The sequence below is a fragment of the Mustelus asterias genome, chromosome 25 (genome assembly GCF_964213995.1).
Source record: "Mustelus asterias chromosome 25, sMusAst1.hap1.1, whole genome shotgun sequence".
Classification (NCBI taxonomy): Eukaryota; Metazoa; Chordata; class Chondrichthyes; order Carcharhiniformes; family Triakidae; genus Mustelus; species Mustelus asterias.
Window position 1 is genome coordinate 1,830,268 of NC_135825.1, and position 23,083 is coordinate 1,853,350.

The window sequence follows — 23,083 nt, forward strand, 5'->3', positions numbered from 1 at the left end:
GCTGGGCTCTGGGGAAAGAGCACAGAGGGGGATTAATTGGATAACGCTGTCAAGGGGCCAGCACAGATATAATGGGCTGAACGGCCTCTTTTTCTGCTGTAAGTTCAATGAAATTACATCCTTTCTGCTCTTCTGCCTTTCACTCTGATTCGCTGTCGGAAAGTCACTGACTCTGGTTAAGGCTGGGTGGAGGGGGCTGGGTGGAGGGGGCTGGGTGGAGGGGGCTGGGTGGGGGGGTTTGGGTGGAGGGGGCTGGGTGGGGGGGTTTGGGTGGAGGGGGCTGGGTGGGGGGCTGGGTGGAGGGGGCTGGGTGGAGGGGGCTGGGTGGGGGGGTTTGGGTGGAGGGGGCTGGGTGGAGGGGGCTGGGTGGAGGGGGCTGGGTGGGGGGCTGGGTGGAGGGGGTTGGGTGGAGGAGGTTGGGTGGGAGGTTGGGTGGGGGGCTGGGTGGAGGGGGCTGGGTGGAGGGGTTTGGGTGGAGGGGGCTGGGTGGAGGGGGCTGGGTGGAGGGGATTGGGTGGAGGGGATTGGGTGGAGGGGGTTGGGTGGAGGGGGTTGGGTGGAGGGGATTGGGTGGGGGGCTGGGTGGAGGGGGCTGGGTGGAGGGGGCTGGGTGGAGGGGTTTGGGTGGAGGGGGCTGGGTGGAGGGGGCTGGGTGGAGAGGGCGAGCTGGTTTCTCTCTCTCTCTCTCTCTGTTACCCCTTCCCCCCAAGTCACCATTTGTAGACAATGTGGGCAGCAGACTATTGGATTGCGTGAGTTACCACCCTGTGTCCCACCCTGTCCTCACCCACATGTGCAACTGGATTGAAAACAGTTACAGTTAAACAGCATTTTTAACATAATGGAACAATCAGGAAAAGTATAAAGTAAAAGATAACACTGAGGCACGTAAACAGCTGTGAGGTCAGTGACGCAGAGGGGTGGAGGCGCGGAGGGGCGGAAGGATGGAGGGGTGGAGGGATGGAGGGGCAAAGGGGCGGAGAGATGAAGGGGTGGAGGGGCGGAGAGATGGAGGACTGGAGAGGCGGAGGGGTGGAAGGGTGGAGGGGCGGAGGGATGGAGGGGTGGAGGGATAGAGGGGCGGGGGGATGGAGGGGCAGAGGGGTGGAGGGGCAGAGGGATGGAGGGGCGGAGGGGGATCCCTCTTCTCTTGTCAGATTAATAACCCGAGTCGCCAAGATGGAAATGACCCTTGCCAACAGTTGGAATCTGGGTCGATTCTCTTTCTCTCAAACCCAGAGATGTGACACCAATTATTACATTCGAAAGCTGTCTGAGCTTAGCAAACTCAAGGACAAGGTGAGAGCCTTTTGCTCTGTTTGGTTTCACATTTATAGAAACACTCTTTCCAATTTAAACCCAAGGTCATGTGAGGGAGGAAGCAGAGAAGTAGGACAATAAGGCAGATGAACGTGTGGCTGGAAAGATGGTGCAGGAGGGAGAGCGTTAGATTCCTGGGACACTGGCACTGGCTCTGGGGGAGGTGGCACATGTACAAGCTTGGCACTGCCCACCGGGCATCAGGCAGCGCCAAGGGACAGGGCCGCGGGGGGGGGGGGGGGGGGGGCGGAGATCAGTGGGGGTGGGATGTCCCGCTGCCACTCTGCATTCAGAGGGAGGGACGCTAACGATTGGGGCTGGCCATCAGGGTGTGAGTGGGGGGTCGGGACTGTGATGGGGGGGCTGGGACTGCGATGGGGGGGCTGGGACTGCTGGTTTGCGGAGGGACAGAATCGGGAGATTGGGATTGCTGGGGGCGGGGCGGGGGGAGGGGGAGATCGAGGCTGCCCGGACATGTCCGGGAAGCCAGCGACTGAATCATGGGGGTGGGGGGGGGGGGGGGGGGGGGGGGGGTGGGGGGGGGGGGGGCGTGAGTGGGTCAGAGGGGCAGCGATGCAGGGTCACGGGGCTGGCCAGCAATTGGGAGGCTGGCAGTGCGGGGCGACTGTGCATGCCCAATCTTTGCTATGACAGATCGGCGCGTGCGCAGTGGCTCCCTCAGCGCTATGCTGCCGGCCTCTCCAACGGGAATAGGCCCCATCCACTGATTTTCAGCGTGGCTCACTCTGGGACACTCTGCAGTGCACAGAGCGTGGGAGATTCACTTTGAAAACCCTGCTGAAGAAACAACAGGATTCACTCCAGCTTTTACATGAATTCGACAAGTAGAATTTCTTTGGGAGAATCCCACTAATGATCTCACCAACATCTTGTACAGTTGTAGCAAGTCTTTCCTACGCTTGTACTCCAACTCTCTTGAAATAAGGGCTAACATTCCATTAGCTTTCCCGATTACCCCCTGCTCCTGCTTAAGGCGGCCTTGGATGATTATTTAAATAGAAGCAACGCGCTGAGTGACAGGGAAAAGGCAGCGGAATGGCAGTGAGCCATGATGCTCTTTTTGAGAGCTGGCACAGGCACGATGGGCCAAATGGCCTCCTTCTGTGACCTAACAATTCTGTGATTGTGTGTAGGAGTGAGCAACCCTGATTGAAATCTGAACCATATAAAGATGTTAGCTTGTAGCAGTTATATCTACAGGATACCTGAAAGAGCTTTGCAGCTGATGACGTCTATCGTGTAGTCACTGTTGTGAAGTAGGAAACAGAGCAGCTGCTTTCTGCACAGCAAGATCCCACAAACAGCAATGAGAAAATGACCAACATAATCTGTTATAATGGTTTTTATGGAAGTGTAAATACTAACGTGGCCACTGGGGAGAATCGCCTGCCAATTTCTTGAATATTCTTATTCTCTTGCGCCTCTGACAGTGCGACACTCCCTCAGTACTGACCCACTAACAGTGCGGCACTCCCTCAGTACTGACCCACTAACAGTGCGGCACTCCCTCAGTGCTGACCCTCTGACAGTGCAGCACTCCCTCAGTACTGACACTCTGACAGTGCAGCACTCCCTCAGTACTGACCCACTAACAGTGCGGCACTCCCTCAGTACTGACCCACTAACAGTGCGGCACTCCCTCAGTGCTGACCCTCTGACAGTGCAGCACTCCCTCAGTACTGACACTCTGACAGTGCAGCACTCCCTCAGTACTGACCCACTAACAGTGCGGCACTCCCTCAGTGCTGACCCTCTGACAGTGCAGCACTCCCTCAGTGCTGACCCTCTGACAGTGCGGCACTCCCTCAGTACTGACCCTCTGACAGTGCAGCACTCCCTCAGTACTGACCCACTAACAGTGCAGCACTCCCTTAGCACTGACCCTCTGACAGTGCAGCTCTCCCTCAGTACTGACCCTCTGACAGTGCAGCACTCCCTCAGTACTGACCCACTAACAGTGCGGCACTCCCTCAGTACTGACCCTCTGACAGTGCAGCACTCCCTCAGTACTGACCCACTAACAGTGCGGCACACCCTCAGTACTGACCCTCTGACAGTGCAGCACTCCCTCAGTACAGACCCTCTGACAGTGCAGCACTCCCTCAGTGCTGACCCTCTGACAGTGCGGCACTCCCTCAGTACTGACCCTCTGACAGTGCAGCACTCCCTCAGTACTGATCCTCTGACAGTGCAGCAATCCCTCAGTACTGACCCTCTGACAGTGCAGCAATCCCTCAGCACTGACCCTCTGACAGTGCGGCACTCCCTCAGTACTGACCCTCTGACAGTGCGGCACTCTCTCAGTACTGACCCTCTGACAGTGCGGCACTCCCTCAGCCTGACCCTCTGACAGTGCAGCACTCCCTCAGTACTAGTGTCAGCCTGGGTTTTGTCCTCAAGTCTCTGGGATGGGTTTTGACTGGCCTTTTGCCTCCACGGTGAGACTGTTTGCCACCTTGCCCTGTGGCAGCGCCCCTGATCGTTTGGTTTCCTCTTTGTATATTGTGTTTTAGATCCAGTCCAGCGCTGGTGAGTTGCTGCCCAATGAGGGCCCATTGTAAACTAACTAGAATAGCTTCACAGGAGGGTTTTTTTTTAATGAATACTCTCTGGACACACCTGGAGTTCCAGGTGTTGTGTATTTTGATTTTGACCCAGTGTTGGGCAGCTGTCGGCCTTGGAGAGCTCGCTGTCTGTCTGACCTGTCTTTATCCTGCTCCTGGTGCATTTTGATGTAAGTCTGTCCTCTAGTGGTATAGGAGGGAATAGTGGGATATCGGTCGACCTCGGAAGCCACGTGAGTGCCTCTTCCCTCCCCAGGAACCACACTTCTGCCTCAAAATCACACCTGGTTTGTGGAGACATTCAGAGACCACTCTCCACCACAGCCTCTCTGCTGCAACATTCAATCCAGTTCCCCATTCACCCAGGGGAACACAGCTTCCTGGTTTAGTAACCATGGAGGTGTGGATGTCACCATGCTGCAGGCAAACAACATTGCAAAGGAATGCTGCAATTCACAACTTTCAAACAGAAGATGGGCTCGATGCTGCATGAGAAGCAGAGTGAAGGCCTCAGCTTGGACTGGTTCACTAATGTAAAGGAGCTATTACTGTGGACCAGACACAGGAATGGAGAAGGACTGTGCTCAAGCTACCGAACACACCAGCTTGAGGATCTGTGTAATCAGTATTCTGCAACTTGATTTTGTGTCCGTTTGCACTGTTTGGGAGCACATTTCCACTCCATCTGACGAAGGAGCAGTGCTCCGAAAGCTTATGGTATTTGCTACCAAATAAACCTGTTGGACTTTAACCTGGTGTTGTGAGACTTCTTACTATGATCCATGGATCCAGTTCTCTCTAAGTAACGGCTTCTGATATCCATCTTTGTCACTGTCAGGCTTCCCAAGGTAAGGCTGCCCTCTGACACCCCAAACCCTAACCAGGATTTACCTGCTTGAAAAACATTACCGCTTCCCCCCTCTGTCCCCATCCACTTCCTCACCCCTTTGTTCCAACCACGTCCCTGCCCTCTGTCCCCACCCTCTGTCCCCCGCTGCACTGGAATACCCCCAGTGTTAAAGGGACCTAAGTGTGAGTGACAGCACAGTGTTCACCATGGGCAGGTTTGAGAGCTGAAGCCAGTCTGTCTCTCCTTGTCCACACACACACACTTTCCAGCCACGCTCACCGGGCAGTGACAAGAAGCAGAGCAGTCTCCCTGGCTTCAAACAAATCAGCTATTGTTTACGTTCATTTTGATTTGAAAATCCACTGAATTTTTGAATTAACTCAAATTGCATTAACAATGTTTACTAATTGGAGGATGTCAGATGTGTCCGAACTTGTTCCTCACTCTGTTCAGAGATACCTGCCTCACAATACAGAGAATTTCGGGAGATCACCTCTCTATTTTACTCCCAAGTTTTTCAGAGGGTCTCGATATTCTCCCTCAGCCTTGTTCTGTCTGCTAGAGATGGGTTTTTAAAAGTATTTTCTTTGGCTACATTTTGTGTTTGTTAAGAGGCGCAGATCTTGCAGCTGGCAAATGGAAAAGTTCAGGAAGATTTTGGAGGAGGAAAAATAGAATCACTGATTGAATCCACGCTGTCCATTGATGAGAGTTAAATCTGATGGGACCTTCACCCTGAAATCTCCCAATTCCCACCTGCTGAATGAGGTTAAAATGCAGCAAGGTCCAGTTTCAGGGAGGGAATGGCTGGGTGGATGAAGAACAGGTTCTTCATTCTCGATCTATGGAAAAGGAGCCTATTTGAAAGGAACAATCTGATTAGCAACATGCAGAGAGTGTTTGGAATGATGAGGGAGCAGTCTGGAGCACAGTCCCCCACACACAGTCCCACACACACACACACACACACACACACGCAGTCCCCCACACACACGCAGTCCCCCACACACACGCAGTCCCCCACACACACGCAGTCCCCCACACACACGCAGTCCCACACACACACGCAGTCCCACACACACACGCAGTCCCCCACACACACGCAGTCCCCCACACACACGCAGTCCCCCACACACACGCAGTCCCCCACACACACGCAGTCCCACACACACACGCAGTCCCACACCCACACGCAGTCCCAGGCACACGCAGTCCCAGGCACACGCAGTCCCAGACACACGCAGTCCCAGACACACGCAGTCCCAGGCACACGCAGTCCCAGACACACGCAGTCCCAGACACACGCAGTCCCAGACACACGCAGTCCCAGACACACGCAGTCCCACACACACACAGTCCCACACACACATCTTCCCTAAATTGGCCTCATCTCCCAATCGTGGTTTCAACATTGAACAGAAGGAGGGATCAGTAATGTGGCCTCCCTGGCACATTAACAATTCAGTATCAAACAGGAGTTCCAATCCATCCCAGAGGAAAACCTCCACTTGTTTCTGACTCTGAGGATCATCCGTGAAGTGGATTTTTTCCAAGTATAATCCCGTACTGGTTCACAACTAAAACTGGATAAAAGCAAATTACTGCGGATGCTGGAATCTGAAACCAAAAGAGAAAATGCTGGAAAATCTCAGCAGATCCGGCAGCATCTGTAAGGAGAGAAAAGAGCTGACGTTTCAAGTCCAGGTAACCCTCGTCAGCTCTTTTCTCTCCTTAAAGATGCTGCCAGACCTGCTGAGATTTTCCAGCATTTTCCCTTTTGGTTTCACAAGTAAAACTATTTGACTCTAAGCCAATTGAAATGAAACTGGTAATTCCACTTATTTATATAAAGACATCTAATTTCTGATTGGAAATGTCAGTGTGGTGGAGTTTGAAGCAGCTGTTAAGTGTCTGATCCATGTTAAAATTAGACCTCTGGGTCTGCTCTACCCTGACATTGAAATGAGGAGGATCAGCCATCAGGATTGAGAGAATTTAAGAGCCTCCTCCACATTCCCATCAGTCCCATCTGGGGAGGTCTATCGCAATTCATCAGATTGGCCAGAATCTTACCGGCCCGCCTGCCATGGGGAATTGCAGAGGGCGAGAGGTAGAGCGTGGGAAGGTCTGTTGACCTTGGGTGGGATTTTACAGTTTCGGGATGAGCGAGGCCATAAAATCCCACCCAGAGAGAGCAGACTGACCAAGGTGCCAAACTTAGGATAAAACAGGAAATCAGTTCTGTCTGCTGCTTTAGAGGGATGTTAGAGATCCCATGGCAGGATTAGAGGGTAAACAGGAAGTTCTGGTGTCAACGTTCCTTCAATCAAACCAATAACATACCGATTCTCAAGTCATTCACCTATCACTGTTTGTGAGATCTTTGTTGTGTAGAGAATAGCTGCTGCATTTGACAAAATTGCAGTTAATTCCCTTTGAGATAAGGTGCTGTAAAAATGCAATGCTTTCTTTTTCCTAAATAACATAAGCCTAAAACCAGAGCTCAGTGAAACTCCAATACCCTTGGATAGACTCCTTTGCCCGTTTATCTCCCTGACCTCTTCTAATCCTGGAATCACAGGAACACGTGCCAAATCCCGTTTGAATCACTTCCAGGTTTGAGCTTTATTTGGATTCTTTAATTCTGTCACCCAACGCAATTGTTTACAAAAGGAAAACTGATATTCAAAAACAGAGAATTTGTGCAAAGCCAACATCTTCTCGACTCAGCATATCCAAATATAGCCAGTGTCAATTTTGCTGTCACATCCACACAAGTGTGCAGAGCAAGATCCCACAAGTGGCCTGTTGGGTAAGTGGCCGTTAAGTTGTTTGAGGCAGCGCGGGTTGAGGAGAATATCCCTGCTTTCCTTCAAATGGTGCCATTGGACCTTTTACATGTATCTGAGAGAGGAAACAAGGGTTTAATCTGACATCTCGGAACGAGTCCCGTGTAGGAATAACGCACTCACACATGAAGATCAGTCACTTGGGTGAGATGGACAGCTCACAACCAGCAATCCATTCTGCAGTATCAATGGCCCTAAAAACTGCCTCTAATGCTGTGTTTTGCACAGGAAGTGATGTCAGGTGCTATTAGTGGGTCACAGCTGTGAAGATTTAATTAGTAGGATTGCTACACTTAATTGAAAACCAATTAGAAGATGATGGATTTTGATTAGCAATTTAAATTTTTTTAATATATAATTTGTATTAACCAGTTTCGGGCAGATGCGGAGAGTGCTGAGTGTGTCAGAGGCATTGTGAAATTACATTTTAATATAACTTGCACTGAGCCACTGGCTGTTATATCTGACACTCCATCTGTTAAAGGAACAAAGTACATTGAACCCAAGCTCCGAGGATAGTTCACTGTGTCTCCCTGCCAGCCTGATAAACAAACAATATGGGACAACATTTACATTAGTGAAGAGATTAACAAGGTTATCCCTCAATCCCTCGGACTATATCCTCAATCCAGAAATATAACTAAAGCTGTTTTTTTAAAACAGGATATTAGTTTAATTTGGATTCAGGGAGACAATTGCCAATGTTGACCTGATGATTGGGGAATTGGCCCATTTTCCCTCACACCCATTCCCACTGCACGCTCAAATATCCTGGATGCCGAACAACTTACTTCACAACTGAAATCTCAGTTACGCAGTGTAGAAGTTCTCCCTGTTTCTCATCTTCACAGAAGAGGAAGGCCATTCTCCCCATCTTCCTTCACCTGTCCAGACTGACATTGTGGGGTTTCTTTATTGGTACTTTAATTCTAATCAAAAGAAAAACAATTCAAATTAAGTCCAACCCACAATCCACACATGAAGCTCGAACCAGATCCAAGCCGACAGGATGAGGCATTGCACCCCCTCCCGGGATTGATCTAACCTCCATCTTAGCCAATAGGCCGAGGTGGCTTTGAAAAAATCCATCAGGTAAAGCTTCAGTTTAACCTCATTGGCTACGCTGGCCCTTTACTCGACCATTGTTGTTCCTCCCATTGAAACTTCCAGATTCTGCATCTACAGATTCAGAGCTTTCCCTCCCACACTTTTCCGGGAAAGTGAGTGTTGACCCTGAAGCAAGGAAAAATTTCCTGATATCATTCCGAGATTTATGTTTCACTGGTCTGAACTTGTTCTCCTTTGTTCTATACCCTTTGTTTAATTTAATGTCCCTGGGTCTTGTACTCGAGGTGTGATTTGAGCAGATAATTGTTAGATTATGACACCTCTTGATTCATAGACTATGGTTGCTTTGATATAGTTCCACATTGCTTTTGTCTTTGACAATCACTCTCCTGAATTGTTTGGTTAGGGATGAATCTATTTTTTAATTCATTCTAGGGATGTGGGCATCGCTGGCTAGGTCAGCATTCACTGCCCATTTCTAATTGCCCTGGTGGTGAGCTGCCTTCTTGAACCTACTGCAATCCCTGAGGTGTAGGTCCACCCACAGTGCTGTTATGGAGGGAGTTCCAGGATTTTGACCCAGCGACAGTGAAGGAACGGTTGATATATTTCCAAGTCAGGATAGTGAGTGGTTTGGAGGGCAACCTCCAGCTGGTGGTGTTCCCAGGTATCTGCTGCTCTTGTCCTTCTAGATGGTAATGGGTTTAGAAGGTGCTGCCTAAGGAGCCTTGGTGAGTTGCTGCAGTGCATCTTGTAGATGGTGCACACGGCTGTCACTGTCAGTGGAGGAAATGAATGTTTGTGGAAGGGATGCCAATCAAGTGGGCTGCTTTCTCCTGGATGGTTTCAAGCTTCTTGAGTGTTGTTGGAGCTGCACCCATCCAGGCAAGTGGGGAGTATTCCATCACACCCCTGACTTGTGCCTTGTAGATGGTGGACAGGCTCTGGGGAGTCAGGAGGTGAGTTACTTGCTGCAGATTTCCCAACCTCTGACTTGCTCTTGTAGCCATAGTATTTATATGGCTGGGTCCAGTTCAGTTTCTGGTCAATGGTGATTCCCAGGATGTTGATGGTGGGGGATTCAGGGATGGTAATGTCATTGAATGTGAAATGGTGATGGTTAGATTCTCTCTCGTTGGAGATGGTCATTCCCTGGCATTTGTGTGGCACGAATGTTACTTGCCACTTGTCAGCCCAAGCCTGGATATTGTCCAGGTCTTGCTGCATTTGGACATGGACTGTTTCAGTATCTGAGGAATCGCGAATGGTGTTGAACATTGTGCAATCATCGGCGTACATCCCCACTTCTGACCTTATGGTGGAGGGAAGGTCATTGATGAAGCAGCTGAAGATGGTTGGATCCTGAGGTGATGTCCTGGAGTTGAGATTACTGCCCGCCATTCACATGCCAAAGTCCATTTCAACTTCATCCTTCACCAAGTTGAAGCTGTCCATGCAGAATTTGTACATTTACTTTTCTCTCCTAAATGCAGCACTTTGCATTTGACAGTATTGTAGAACAAAGAAAATTACAGCACAGGAACAGGCCCTTCGGCCCTCCAAGCCTGCACCGACCGTGCTGCCCGACTGAACTAAAACCCCCTACCCTTCCAGGGACCATATCCCTCTATTCCCATCCTATTCATGTATTTGGCAAGACGCCCCTTAAAAGTCACAAATTGAATTTAACTGTGCCATTGTCTGGCTCAAATATATTTTATCCAACCCATTGTCGAATCTCGGAGTGATATGTCCTCCAATTACACTGCCTGTCCCAGTTTTGGTGCATTTGTGAATGTGTTCACTTTACGTTGATGTGGAGATGCCGGCGTTGGACTGGGATGGGCACAGTAAGAAGTCTCACAACACCAGGTGAAAGTCCAACAGGTTTATTTGGTAGCACGAGCTTTTGGAGCAGCGGTCTGAAAGCTTGTGCTACCAAATAAACCTGTTGGACTTTGACCTAGTCTTGTGAGAGTTCTTACTGTCACTTTATGTTGAGTTTGTGAATCTAGTCTTCGATGTAAATTGGAAACAGCAGAGGTCCCAACGGCAAGCTTTGTGGAGCCCCATTCACGATCCCCCCCCCATTCCCTGTGCCCCCCACCTCCATTTCCTCCCCCCCCCCATCCCGCGCCCCCCCCCCCCCCCCCCCTCCCCACCCCCTGCCAGCCAGCACCACATTGTGGCATTTCCTCCTCTAACTATACTCTGCTGTTTTTTGCCCTTCTGCCAGTTTTTGATTAATTCTCTAATATTGCCACAAATCCTGACAGCTTTAAGTTTAAGATCTTTTTTGATGTGAAACTATATCCAAAATATTTTGGAAATCTGGCTACAGGGCACCTCAACCAGAAACATGGGCTGTCAACCTCCTCAAGGAAATGAAGGAGGACAGTAAGGATGCATCTTCCTGGTTGAAACTGTTGCTTTCTCTGTCACTGTTGAAGAGATAAAACTCCAGTTTACTTTGGACAATCAGTTCAATTATTTTCACATCGCCTCTGTGGTCAAAGTTGAGGTGTCAGGCTAAACAACTGTTCCTTCAACCTCCCTTCATCACCTTGTGCTGGACACTCTCTCCCGCTCACTCCTGTGCTGTTCACAGAATCGAGGGTTGGGAGGGCCAGCACAAAAAGAGGACAATCGGCTCATTGTGCCTGTGTCACTCATTGAGAGAGCTGTGCAATTAGTCCCACTCCACTCACTCTTTCCCCGGAGCTCTGTACGCTTTTCCCATTCACGTATTCACCCAATCCCCTGGAATCTGCTTCCACCGGCCTTGCAGCAACACAACAACTCGCAGAATTCTCCTCATGTTGCCCCTGCTTCATTTACCAATCACCAAGGATTAACAAAGATTATTAAGGACCCCCTCGCACCCCGGACATTCTCTCTTCCACCTTCTTCCGTCGGGAAAAAGACACAAAAGTCTGAGGTCACGTACCAACTGACTCAAGAACAGCTTCTTCCCTGCTGCTGTCAGACTTTTGAATGGACCGACCTCGCATTAAGTTGATCTTTCTCTACACCCTAGCTATGACTGTAACACTACATTCTGCACTCTCTCATTTCCTTCTCTATGAACGGTATTGCTTTGTCTGTATAGCGCGCAAGAAACAATACTTTTCACTGTATGTTAATACATGTGACAATAATAAATCAAACCAAGATGTGCGGGTTAGGTTGATTGGCCATGTTAATTGGCCCTAGTGTCAGGAGATTAGCAGGGTAAATATTTGAGGTTGCGGGAATGGAGCTTGGGTGGGATTGTGGTCAGTGTGGACTCGATGGGCTGAATGGCCTCCTTCTGCACTGTCGGGATTCTATGATTCCACTATGTGTGTGTGTGTGCTCTGATCCCAGTCCCACAGAAATCAGTTTCTGATTCTGATCTACACAATCAAGCATTTCCTGATTTTTGAAAAGCTCCATTAAACGTCTCTGGCTTTTTGTCTGCTTGCAGGTTCCTGTGTCCGTAGCCATGATGAGTCCACAGGTGATCACCCCACAACAGATGCAGCAGATTCTGTCTCCACCGCAGCTGCAGGCGTTACTGCAGCAGCAGCAAGCTGTCATGTTGCAGCAGGTAAGCAGCAAGGTCGCATTACACAGGGGAGAGCCCCAGACACAAGCCCACTGTGACACACACCACATCATTGCTCAGTCTGCAGCTCCTCCTTTACCCTTCGGCATCCGGCCGCCCCAGAGCTCTCAGAGCCTGATAACTGATTCACCAGAGAGTTCACATCTCAGCTGCTTGCTGCCAGTGGAGTTCCCTTCGCTGGGGCACAAACCACCGGCACTCGTTCCTCAATAGTGGGTTTAATCCCCAATGTGAGTCCGACCAATCATCGATGATTGAGGTTCAGCAAGATCCATTCCTTTATCAACCACAGAATCCGTACCGCGCAGAAGGAGGCCATTCAGCCCATCGAGTCTGCACAACCCTGGCCAAAGATGTGTGGGTTAGGTTGATTGGCCATGCTAAGATTGCCCCTTAATGTCCTGAGATGCTTAGGTTAGAGGGATTAGTGAGTAAAATATGTCGGGATATGGGGGTAGGGCCTGGGTGGGACTGTGGTCGGTGCAGACTCGATGGGCCGAATGGCCTCTTTCTGTGCTGTAGGGTTTCTATGATTCTATGATTCAAAATAAGCACATTTAATCTTGAGCTTACCACTGACCACATAAAACATAAAATAAAACATAACCTTCAGAAATAGACAACATTTCACCCCCTCTCCCCCCACACTCCAACCCCCTGACACCACTCACCCCCTCTCAATGCCTCCCTCCCCACCCACATCACCGCACCCCTGGCACAGAACAGCTAGAACATAGAACATAGAACATAGAACATTACAGCGCAGAACAGGCCCTTCGGCCCACGATGTTGCACCGACCAGTTAATAAAAATAAAAAAACTGTGACCCTCCAACCTAAACCAATTTCTTTTCGTCCATGAACCTATCTACGGATCTCTTAAACGCCCCCAAACTAGGCGCATTTACTACTGATGCTGGCAGGGCATTCCAGTCCCTCACCACCCTCTGGGTAAAGAACCTACCCCTGACATCGGTTCTATAACTACCCCCCCTCAATTTAAAGCCATGCCCCCTCGTGCTGGATTTCTCCATCAGAGGAAAAAGGCTATCACTATCCACCCTATCTAAACCTCTAATCATCTTATATGTTTCAATAAGATCCCCTCTTAGCCGCCGCCTTTCCAGCGAAAACAATCCCAAATCCCTCAGCCTCTCCTCATAGGATCTCCCCTCCATACCAGGCAACATCCTGGTAAACCTCCTCTGCACCCTCTCCAAAGCCTCCACATCCTTCCTGTAATGTGGGGACCAGAACTGCACACAGTACTCCAAGTGCGGCCGCACCAGAGTTGTGTACAGTTGCAACATAACGCTACGACTCCTAAATTCAATCCCCCTACCAATAAACGCCAAGACACCATATGCCTTCTTAACAACCTTAACCTTAAACTGAAAGCAGTTTCTTGTGTAGTAACCCAGGGTCATAGCAAATCACCCAACAGATTCCACGTCACATAAACCAAGGGGTTACTGGGTGATCGCCAGTCAGTGCAGCGTCACCTTAACCTCGGTCTCGTGTGGGAGAGAATCATAGAATCCCTACAGCGCAGAAGGAGGCCATTCAGCCCATCAAGAGAAATGGCATTCAATGTGGGGGAGGTGGGGCAGTCAGTGTGTGTGCGTGTGTGTGTGTGTGGGGGGGAGGCAGTCAGTGGGTGTGTGTGGGGGTAGGGCAGTCAGTGGGTGTGTGTGTGTGTTGGGGGGGCAGTCAGTGTGTGTGTGTGGGGGGGTAGGGCAGTCAGTGGGTGTGTGTGTGTGTTGGGGGGGCAGTCAGTGTGTGTGTGTGGGGGGGTAGGGCAGTCAGTGGGTGTGTGTGTGTGTTGGGGAGGCAGTCAGTGTGTGTGTGTGTGGGGGTGTAGGGCAGTCAGTGGGTGTGTGTGTGTGTTGGGGGGGCAGTCAGTGTGTGTGTGTGTGGGGGTGTAGGGCAGTCAGTGTGTGTGTGTGTTGGGGGGGCAGTCAGTGTGTGTGTGTGTGTGTGTGTGTGTGTGGGGGGGGTAGGGCAGTCAGTGGGTGTGTGTGTGTGTGTGTTGGGGGGGCAGTCAGTGTGTGTGTGTGTGTTGTGTGTGTGTGTGGGGGTAGGGCAGTCAGTGTGTGTGTGTGTGTGTGTGTGTGGGGTGGGGCAGTCAGTGTGTGGGGGAGCGGGAGTCAGTGTGTGGGGGAGCAAGAGTCAGTGTGCGTGGGTGGTGGGGCAATGAGTGTGGGAGAGGTGGAGCAGCGAGAGGCAGGGGACAGTTAGTCTCGGACGGGGGGCAGTCAGCCTGGAGGTGGGGCAGTCACTCTCGGGTGGGGGGCAGTAAGTCTCGGACGGGGGGCAGTCAGTCTCGGATGGGGGGCAGTCAGTCTCGGATGGGGGGCAGTCAGTCTGGGGGTGGGACAGTCAGTCTCGGACAGGGGACAGTCAGTCTCGGACGGGGAACAGGCAGTCTCGGACGGGGGGCAGTAAGTCTCGGACGGGGGGCAGTAAGTCTCGGACGGGGGGCAGTAAGTCTCGGACGGGGGGCAGTCAGTCTCGGACGGGGGGCAGTCAGTCTCGGACGGGGGGCAGTCAGTCTCGGACGGGGGGCAGTCAGTCTGGGGGGGTGGGGCAGTCAGTCTGGGGGGGTGGGGCAGTCAGTCTGGGGGTGGGGGCAGTCAGTCTCGGGGAGGGGCCAATCAGTCTCGGTCGGGGGGGCAGTCAGTCTCGGGTGGGGGGCAGTCAGTTTCGGATGGGGGGCAGTCAGACTGGGGGGGGTGGGGCAGTCAGTCTGGGGGGGTGGGGCAGTCAGTCTGGGGCGGGAGGTGGGGAGTGGGTGTGGGGGGAGACAGTCCTGTCTGAGTCTGTTCCAGGGGGAGCGATGAGTAGATTCTCTCCACACAATACACTGAGGATGCGAAATGTGTTTGGAGCCAAAAAACACAACTGAAAATTCAAAAAGGCACGAGGGAAGAATTGAGTGAAATAATGTCCTGACTGAAAGGGTCAAATGAGGGGCTGGGCTCCACAGAGCAGCTTTCCAGCCGCTTACATTCGGGAGATTAAGCGGGTAATCTAAATGATGTTTAAAATAAGCTGAGGAATTAATCGGGTCGATCGAGAGAAACTGCAGCAGAAATGTTAAATTCGAATCAGGGCAGTGAGGAGGGAGGTCAGGAAGGATCTCTTCACACAAGGTGGACTGAGAATCTGCACTCTCTCCCAGAAAAAACTGCTGAAACTGAGGCCACTCCGTTAAAAAATTCAACTGAGATTGATAGCTTTGTGGCTGGGTCAAGCGATGGAGTCAGGGTTAGGGACTAGGGTTAGGGTTAGGGTCTGGGTTAGAATTAGGGGTTAGGCTTAGGGGTTAGGGTTAGGGTCTATGCTAGAATTAGGTGTTAGGGTTAGGGTTATTAGGGTTAGGGACTAGGGTTAGGGTTAGGGTCTGGGTTAGAATTAGGGGTTAGTGGTTAGGGTTAGTGGTTAGGGTTTGGGGCTAGGGTTTGCATGAAGCAAAGTTACAACTCAGCCATTACCGAATGGAATAGTATGGCATCGCTTCTCGGCCTTTTGGCTAAGATCAAGTGTAGTACCGACATGCTGTACTTGGTTGAAGTCATTAGGTTACGTTTTAGCTTCATTTGAAGCAATTTTTAAACGTGGCATCTCGGCCTTTTGGCTAAGATGCAAATGAGAACAAGCCTTGGAGGAGGAGTTATTCCTACTCCAATCAGCTTGGATCATGTCGATCAAGCCCAAGACAGGAGGTGAGAGCCCTGTCTTGTCAGCTTGGATCGGGAATGTCTCAACTTGTTGAGACTCTGAATTGGACTTGATTTGATTGAATTGGATTAAAAAACAAGTACGGCAGGTTTGAGGGGCTGAATAGCCTCCCGTACAGCAAATGGGCTTCCAGCTTGCCACACAAAGGAAGTGTAGGCAGAGGGGTGAATTGCAGTTGTGCTGACACATACAAGATGTGCTTGCTGTAATCATTCCTTTCACTTTAAATGAGCCATGGTTCTAAATTAATATATTTCTCGAATCTTTCTAAACATAGCAGTCATCCCAAGCAGCATTTTACAGGTTCTTCATCTACATGTCACCAGCACACAATGATCCCATAGACCCTGTAGGATAGCACTGACAGATAATTAACTTTCCACCGAGAATTTAATTGGTGTTGTCTAACGCAGAATAGCATTGAAGTTTGTACCGTGTGCTGCTTATTGTTCTGATATTAATTTTCTGATTGCTTCATCTGTGGGGTTTTTTTCACTCTGACTGAGATCCTTTGTATTTCCCATCTCTGCGAATTTTCTCTCTTCCTTTTCTTAACAGCTTCAGGAGTATTACAAGAAGCAACAGGAACAATTACACCTTCAGCTGCTCACTCAACAACAACAGCAACAGCAACAACAACAGGCCATCAAACAATCTAAAGAGGTATGTTGCTCTGGAAACACTGGGTGGGAATCTACTGTTTAAATAAACCTGCCTCGCTCCCCTCACACTGAAAACACCACATCTTCCTTCGTCAAGTACGTCACCCTAATGATAGTTGGATTAATGTTGGAGACTAAGCAGCGAACATTGGATGGCTGTTTGACTGTTCCTAGCCAACATCCAGTTGCATGTACATATGCACACACATGCATGCAGTCACACGCGTGCATACATACAGATATGCACACAGAGAGACACACGCACACACACACAGTTTACAGTAAAAAGGCTGTCTTTTCAAAGTTTATTTATTAGTCACAAAGTAAGCCTTTTATTAACACTGCAATGAAGTTACTGTGAAATTCCCCTAGTCGCCACAGTCCGGCGCCTATTCGGGTCAATGCACCCTAACCAGCACATCTTTCAGAATATGGGAGGAAACTGGAGCACCCGGAGGAAACCCACGCAGACACGGGGAGAATGTGCAGACTTCACACAGACAGTGACCCAAGCCGGGAATCGAACCTGGGTCCCTGGCGCTGTGAAGCAGCAGTGCTAACCACTGTGCTACCCGGTGCCGCCCCAATATCCAGGGATGTTAGCGGGATTTGTCACTTCCCTGTTTCCCTAATTCAGATCAAACCTCACTTCACATCCTGTAGTTTTGGACATTAGAAAATGAGGTTTGTCACCTCTTGTTTTTTTTTGCAGGAGACAGAAGAGTTCACCAGTTACTCTCTGGACTCTCTCCATCTTATTGCTTAGGAAAATGGGATTCTAAAGTTCCTGATCACAAACATAGCACAACTCAAATTTTGATTCCATTGGCTTCTCTCAAGCTTGTGTTGTCTCCTGCTCTGAACCTCCCTCTTGCCCCAGCCCTCCTCCTTATCCTTCCTCCAGTTGTGCTCTGACATCACATTCAACTCATGTTGAGGTATTGAGGAGGGGGAAGAGTGCAGGGAGCGGGGAGGAGGGAGGCAGCGTTCCTGGAGAAATGGGATCTGATTGAAACCTTGCTTGAGTGATTGGAAGTTGCTGAAAGGAAGCTGTTCATGACTGTGGTCTGGAGATAAAGATAGAATAAAAAGGTGGGAACATTTCATAGAATCCCTACAGTGCAGAAGGAGGCCATTCGGCCCATCGAGTCTGGAGCAACCACAATTCCACCCAGGCCCTATCCCCTTAACCCCACATATTTACCCGAGCTAGTTCCCCTGACACTTAAGAGCAATTTAGCATGACCAATCCACCTAACCTGCACATCTTTGGACTGTGGGAGGAAACTGGAGCACCCGGAGGAAACCCACGCAGACACGAGGAGAATGTGCAAACTCCACACAGACAGTGACCCAAGCCGGGAATCGAACCCGTGTCCCTGGTGCTGTGAGGCAGCAGTGCTAACCACTCTGCCACCGAGCCACCCCTAGGGCACAAAGGCCACCAATTTGTCTCATAAAGATCATACCAGCCAGAATTATCCCATTTAATCCCACATTCCAGCTCTTGGTCCATAGCCCTGTCAGTTACAGCACCTCAAGTACATATCCAAATATTCTTAAATTGTGGCGAGGGTTTCAGGCAGCGAGTTCCAGATCCCCACCATCCTCTGAAGAAAACATTATTCCTCAACTCCTCACTAATGATAAAATCATAGAATCCTTGCAGTGCAGAAGAAGGTTATTCAGCCCATTGAGTCTGCACCGACTCCCTTTGTATGTTAACCCGCACATCTTTGGACTGTGGGAGGAAACAGGAGGACCCGGAGGAGACCCACGCAGACACGGGGAGAACGTGCAAACTCCACACAGACAGTCACCCAAGCCAGGAATCGAACCCAGGTCCCTGGAGCTGTGAGGCAGCAGCACGAGCTACTGTGCCACCGTGCCACCAATGACTTTAAATCTGTAGCTCCTAGCTATTGAGCTTCCTGCGAATAGAAGTATGTGTCCTTCCTACTCACACTATCTGGGCCTTTCATGATCTTATACGCCTCAATTAAATCAGCCTCCACTTTCCAAAGGGAACGAGCCCAGTTTATCCAACTAATAAAAACAAAATATTGTAGATGGCAGAAATCTGAAAGGAAAACGCTGGAAAAACTCAGCAAATGAGGCAGTATTATCTGTGATAGTGAGTTCCATGTTCTCACCCTCTCCAGGGAAAGAAGTTTCTTCTGAATCCCCGATGGATTGATTAGTGACCATCTTATATTGATATCTTCTCGATTTGGTCTTTGCCACAAGTAGAAATCCTGTGTCTGTAAGGACGGCACGGTAGCACAGTGGTTAGCACTGCTGCTTCACAGCTCCAGGGACCTGGGTTCGATTCCCGGCTTGGGTCACTGTCTGTGTGGAGTTTGCACATTCTCCTCGTGTCTGCGTGGGTTTCCTCCGGGTGCTCCGGTTTCCTCCCACAGTCCAAAGATGTGCGGGTTAGGTTGATTGGCTGTGCTAAAATTGCCCCTTAGTGTCTTGAGATGCGTAGGTTAGAGGGATTAGCGGGTAAATATGTAGGGATATGGGGGTAGGGCCTGGGTGGGATTGTGGTCGGTGTAGACTCGATGGGCCGAATGGCCTCTTTCTGCACTGTAGGGTTTCTATGATTTCTATGACTCAACCAAAACCTTCAATACTTTAAAGTCAGACCTCAGGTTGCAGGGGGAGATCCAATCCAGGATCAATAACATTCTGTTTACAGTAGATAAAGTTTGAAATTTAGATGCTTACTAAGAGAAGAAAGTCACAAGATTCCACGGGGTTTCGAACAAACAAAAATAAACTTTACTACTCAAGGTCAGAAAGATAAAACAATTAACAATATCTATCTTACACTCTAACATTCAAAGTCTGAGATACATGTGAATTAACAGCTGAGCTGTGATCTGACACACGACACTACACAATAGATGACAGATGTGACCAAAACGGATTCTATGGATTGCTCAACAACCCACCCAGACATTTGTCATATTGAGAGCCAATTAATCTCACTGAAACTCAGACCGGAATTCCTGATCCCACCAGCAGCTTTTTCCTGCTCTCCACATTTTCCCATCCCTCAAGCCGGCTGCTGGCGGGACTGGAAAATCCCGCCTTTCGACCTTCTCACAAGGGTTTCCAATCTCTGCCTTTGAAGATCTCATCTTGGAATTCTCTCTGAAAGTGGCTCCCACTCGGACGGTCTCAACAACGGCCCACATCACTAGGTTTCAGTCTTGCCTTCTGACATCCCTTTCCCCTGGGTTTCTGCATCCTCTTCCAAACACAATCTCAGATCCTGGGCAGTACCAGGTAGAACACCATTGCTCCAAATGGGGACCTTTGTCCCAATGGCCTTCAGCACGCAGTCACCAACCTCCAGCTGTCTTCTCAGATCTACTGTCATGCCCACTTTGCATAAAGCCTGCTCCCTGCAGCTGTTTCTGTGATTTAGTTCTCTATTACTCTGTTCCTTTCTTTTAACTTAACTTAATGGGACCTATTTCCGTCCACTGTCTTTGTCCCTGACCTGCTATTTCCTATTGCGACCTCTCCATGTCTCCCTCCCATGTCCCTCAGCAATGGCACTCCATACCAGGTCATTCGATCTGTCCTTCCATGCCATTCTTCGTACTGCGCAAGTGCACACAGGCCCAGCTCTCAGCACGGTGGGATTGGAACCCAAGTCCCCAGAGCGTGAGCCTGGGGCCTCTGGATTACTAGCCCAGTGACATTACCATAATGCCACCATCTCTCTGATCCTGAAAGACTCCGATAAGATCTCCCATTCCGGGATGAACTGCGAGAAGAAACAAAGACGTTGGAAATACGTTTTTGTGGAAAGTTACTGAAGGAGTGAGGAGCTTGTGGCGTTGTGGGTGAGGAATGAACGTGGATAATGAATAACGAACAGGAAAAATTTCAAGTCATCTCAATGAACATTTTTTGACTTCAATGAGGATGAAATTCAAGAAAACAAAAGTTAGTCAATGGTTGAAACGATTGAAGGAAACAAGAAGCTTGGTACCCGGGCACAGAGGAATAAATATTCAAACATGTCCCATGTCTGGTGACCCTCTCTGTCCTGTCCTTGTGGTCACACCCATCCATTTAAACCCATAATGGCTTCAAGATTGCAAAACTATTCATTCTCTTCATCCTGTGTGAAGTTTCTGAGCTCATGCATCCTCTGTCCATCTGGCACAACTTTGTGGGTTCCGAGTTATGTATTCTAAGCACACAGCAGGTCACCCGTGGGAGAAATGAATGGAGAGCGTAGCGCACAGTCCGTGCAAACTCAGGGGGGGTGCAGTCGGTGTGAGCAAAGGGAAATGGGCCCCTAATGAAGACAATGTGACTGAGTGTTTCTGATAGATTGAACGGTCAAGGTCATGACCTTTCCAAGGGTTGTAAAATTGCTGATGTATTTTTGGGATTGAGGAAGGGGACGGTGATAAGTGGAATTTGAGGGTTGCTATGCTGTCGTCTATCCCACACCCTGGGCGCACCAGGTGTCCTTCCCAATGGCTGCAGGGATGAAAGTTACTCACCGTCTATACACAGTGTTAATTACACCAATCCAGCACCACAGATCAGCTGGTATTTGGCACAAAGCTGTCACCGCACAGATCACATCGCTGGGACTGTCATCCTGGAAGAACCAGGTCACTGGGAAACATTAATGGAAACCTCACTGTAGCTAGAACTGAAATATTTGGCGTTGCTTTAGTTTGTATCTAACCCCATGCCGGACCTGTCCTGGGACTGTTTGATGGGGACAGTGTAGAGGGAGCTTTACCCTGTATCTAACCCCGTGCTGTACCTGTCCTGGGAGTGTTTGATGGGGACAGTGTAGAGGGAGCTTTACTCTGTATCTAACCCCGTGCTGTACCTGTCCTGGGAGTGTTTGATGGGGGACAGTGTAGAGGGAGCTTTACTCTGTATCTAACCCCGTGCTGTACCTGTCCTGGGAGTGTTTGATGGGGACAGTGTAGAGGTTGCTTTACTCTGTATCTAACCCCATGCTGTATCTGTCCTGGGAGTGTTTGATGGGGACAGTGTAGAGGGAGCTTTACTCTGTATCTAACCCCGTGCTGTACCTGTCCTGGGAGTGTTTGATGGGGACAGTGTAGAGGGAGCTTTACTCTGTATCTAACCCCGTGCTGTACCTGTCCTAGGAGTGTTTGATGGGGACAGTGTAGAGGGAGCTTTACTCTGTATCTAACCCCGTGCTGTACCTGTCCTGGGAGTGCTTGATGGGGACAGCGTAGAGGGAGCTTTACTCCCTGCACATTCTCTCTGCAAGAATTTTTAAAAATTCTATGCAGACAGTGGGTATTACTGTGTTATTCACTCCCCTATCTTACAGCAGATTAAAGTGGTGGTGGTTGGATTCAAAGTTGTATGTGTGTCTCGGTAAATGAAAGTTGATAAGTTTTGACACATGCTCTGTTCACCTGTCCCAATGATGCAAAACTTTTATTGGTAGAGGGATTGAGTTTTGGTGCCATGAGGTCATGTTGCAGCTGTACAAAACTCTGGTGCGGCCGCACTTGGAGTATTGCGTACAGTTCTGGTCGCCGCATCATAGGAAGGATGTGGAAGCATTGGAAAGGGTGCAGAGGAGATTTACCAGGATGTTGCATGGTATGGTGGGAAGGTCTTATGAGGAAAGGCTGAGGGACTTGAGGCTGTTTTCATTAGAGAGAAGAAGGTTAAGAGGTGACTTAATAGGGGCATGTAAGATGATCAGAGGATTAGATAGGGTGGACAGTGAGAGCCTTTTTCCTTGGATAGTGATGGCTAGCACAAGGGGACATAGCTTTAAATTGAGGGGTGAGAGATATAGGACGGATGTCAGAGGTAGGTTCTTTACTCAGAGAGTAGTAAGGGCGTGGAATGCCCTGCCTGCAGCAGTAGTGGACTCGCCAACATTAAGGGCATTTAAAGGGTCATTGGATAAACATATGGATGATATTGGAATAGTGTAGGTTAGATGGGCTTTAGATTGGTTTCACTGGTCGGCGCAACATCGAGGGCCGAAGGGCCTGTACTGCGCTGTTATGTTCTATGTTCTATGTTCTGGACTGAATTAGAGACCAAAGTCCTCAGAAACTTTCGCTGAGGCTTCCTGTGTGTTCAGCCACGTCGCAAATTTAGAGCCAGAACGAATTCCTTGGTTTTTCAAGTTCCCATGAGCCAGAGTGACAGGACTGGGCGCCCACTGCCTGGCTGGCTTCATACCACGCTAACCTGCTCACTCAGGAAGATTAAAGGTTGAATTCTTTGATCCAAACCCCAACTTCTTTTGTTATTTTTAGTATTATCACTTTTAGTATTTAGTGAGCATTGTGGGTAGGTTTGACCATTCTGTGTCCATCCCTAGTTGTTTGAATGGATTGTGAAGCCACTGGTGTAGGC

General features: G+C 49.6%; 1 protein-coding gene and 1 non-coding gene across 3 annotated transcripts in view; both read left to right on the forward strand.

The window, feature by feature from the left end:
- Nucleotides 1–23,083, forward strand: part of foxp4 (forkhead box P4) — a 447,909-nt gene that overhangs the window by 259,745 nt on the left and 165,081 nt on the right. For both annotated transcript variants that reach the window (XM_078241974.1, XM_078241973.1), the window contains exons 4-5: nt 12,139–12,261; nt 16,578–16,682. In XM_078241974.1, coding sequence (XP_078098100.1) covers nt 12,139–12,261; nt 16,578–16,682 — 228 coding nt within the window. The remainder of the gene's footprint in view (nt 1–12,138; nt 12,262–16,577; nt 16,683–23,083) is intronic.
- On the forward strand, nt 15,791–15,989 carry LOC144479325 (U2 spliceosomal RNA). The gene has a single exon (XR_013495512.1). It is a non-coding gene; the product is annotated as a U2 spliceosomal RNA (small nuclear RNA).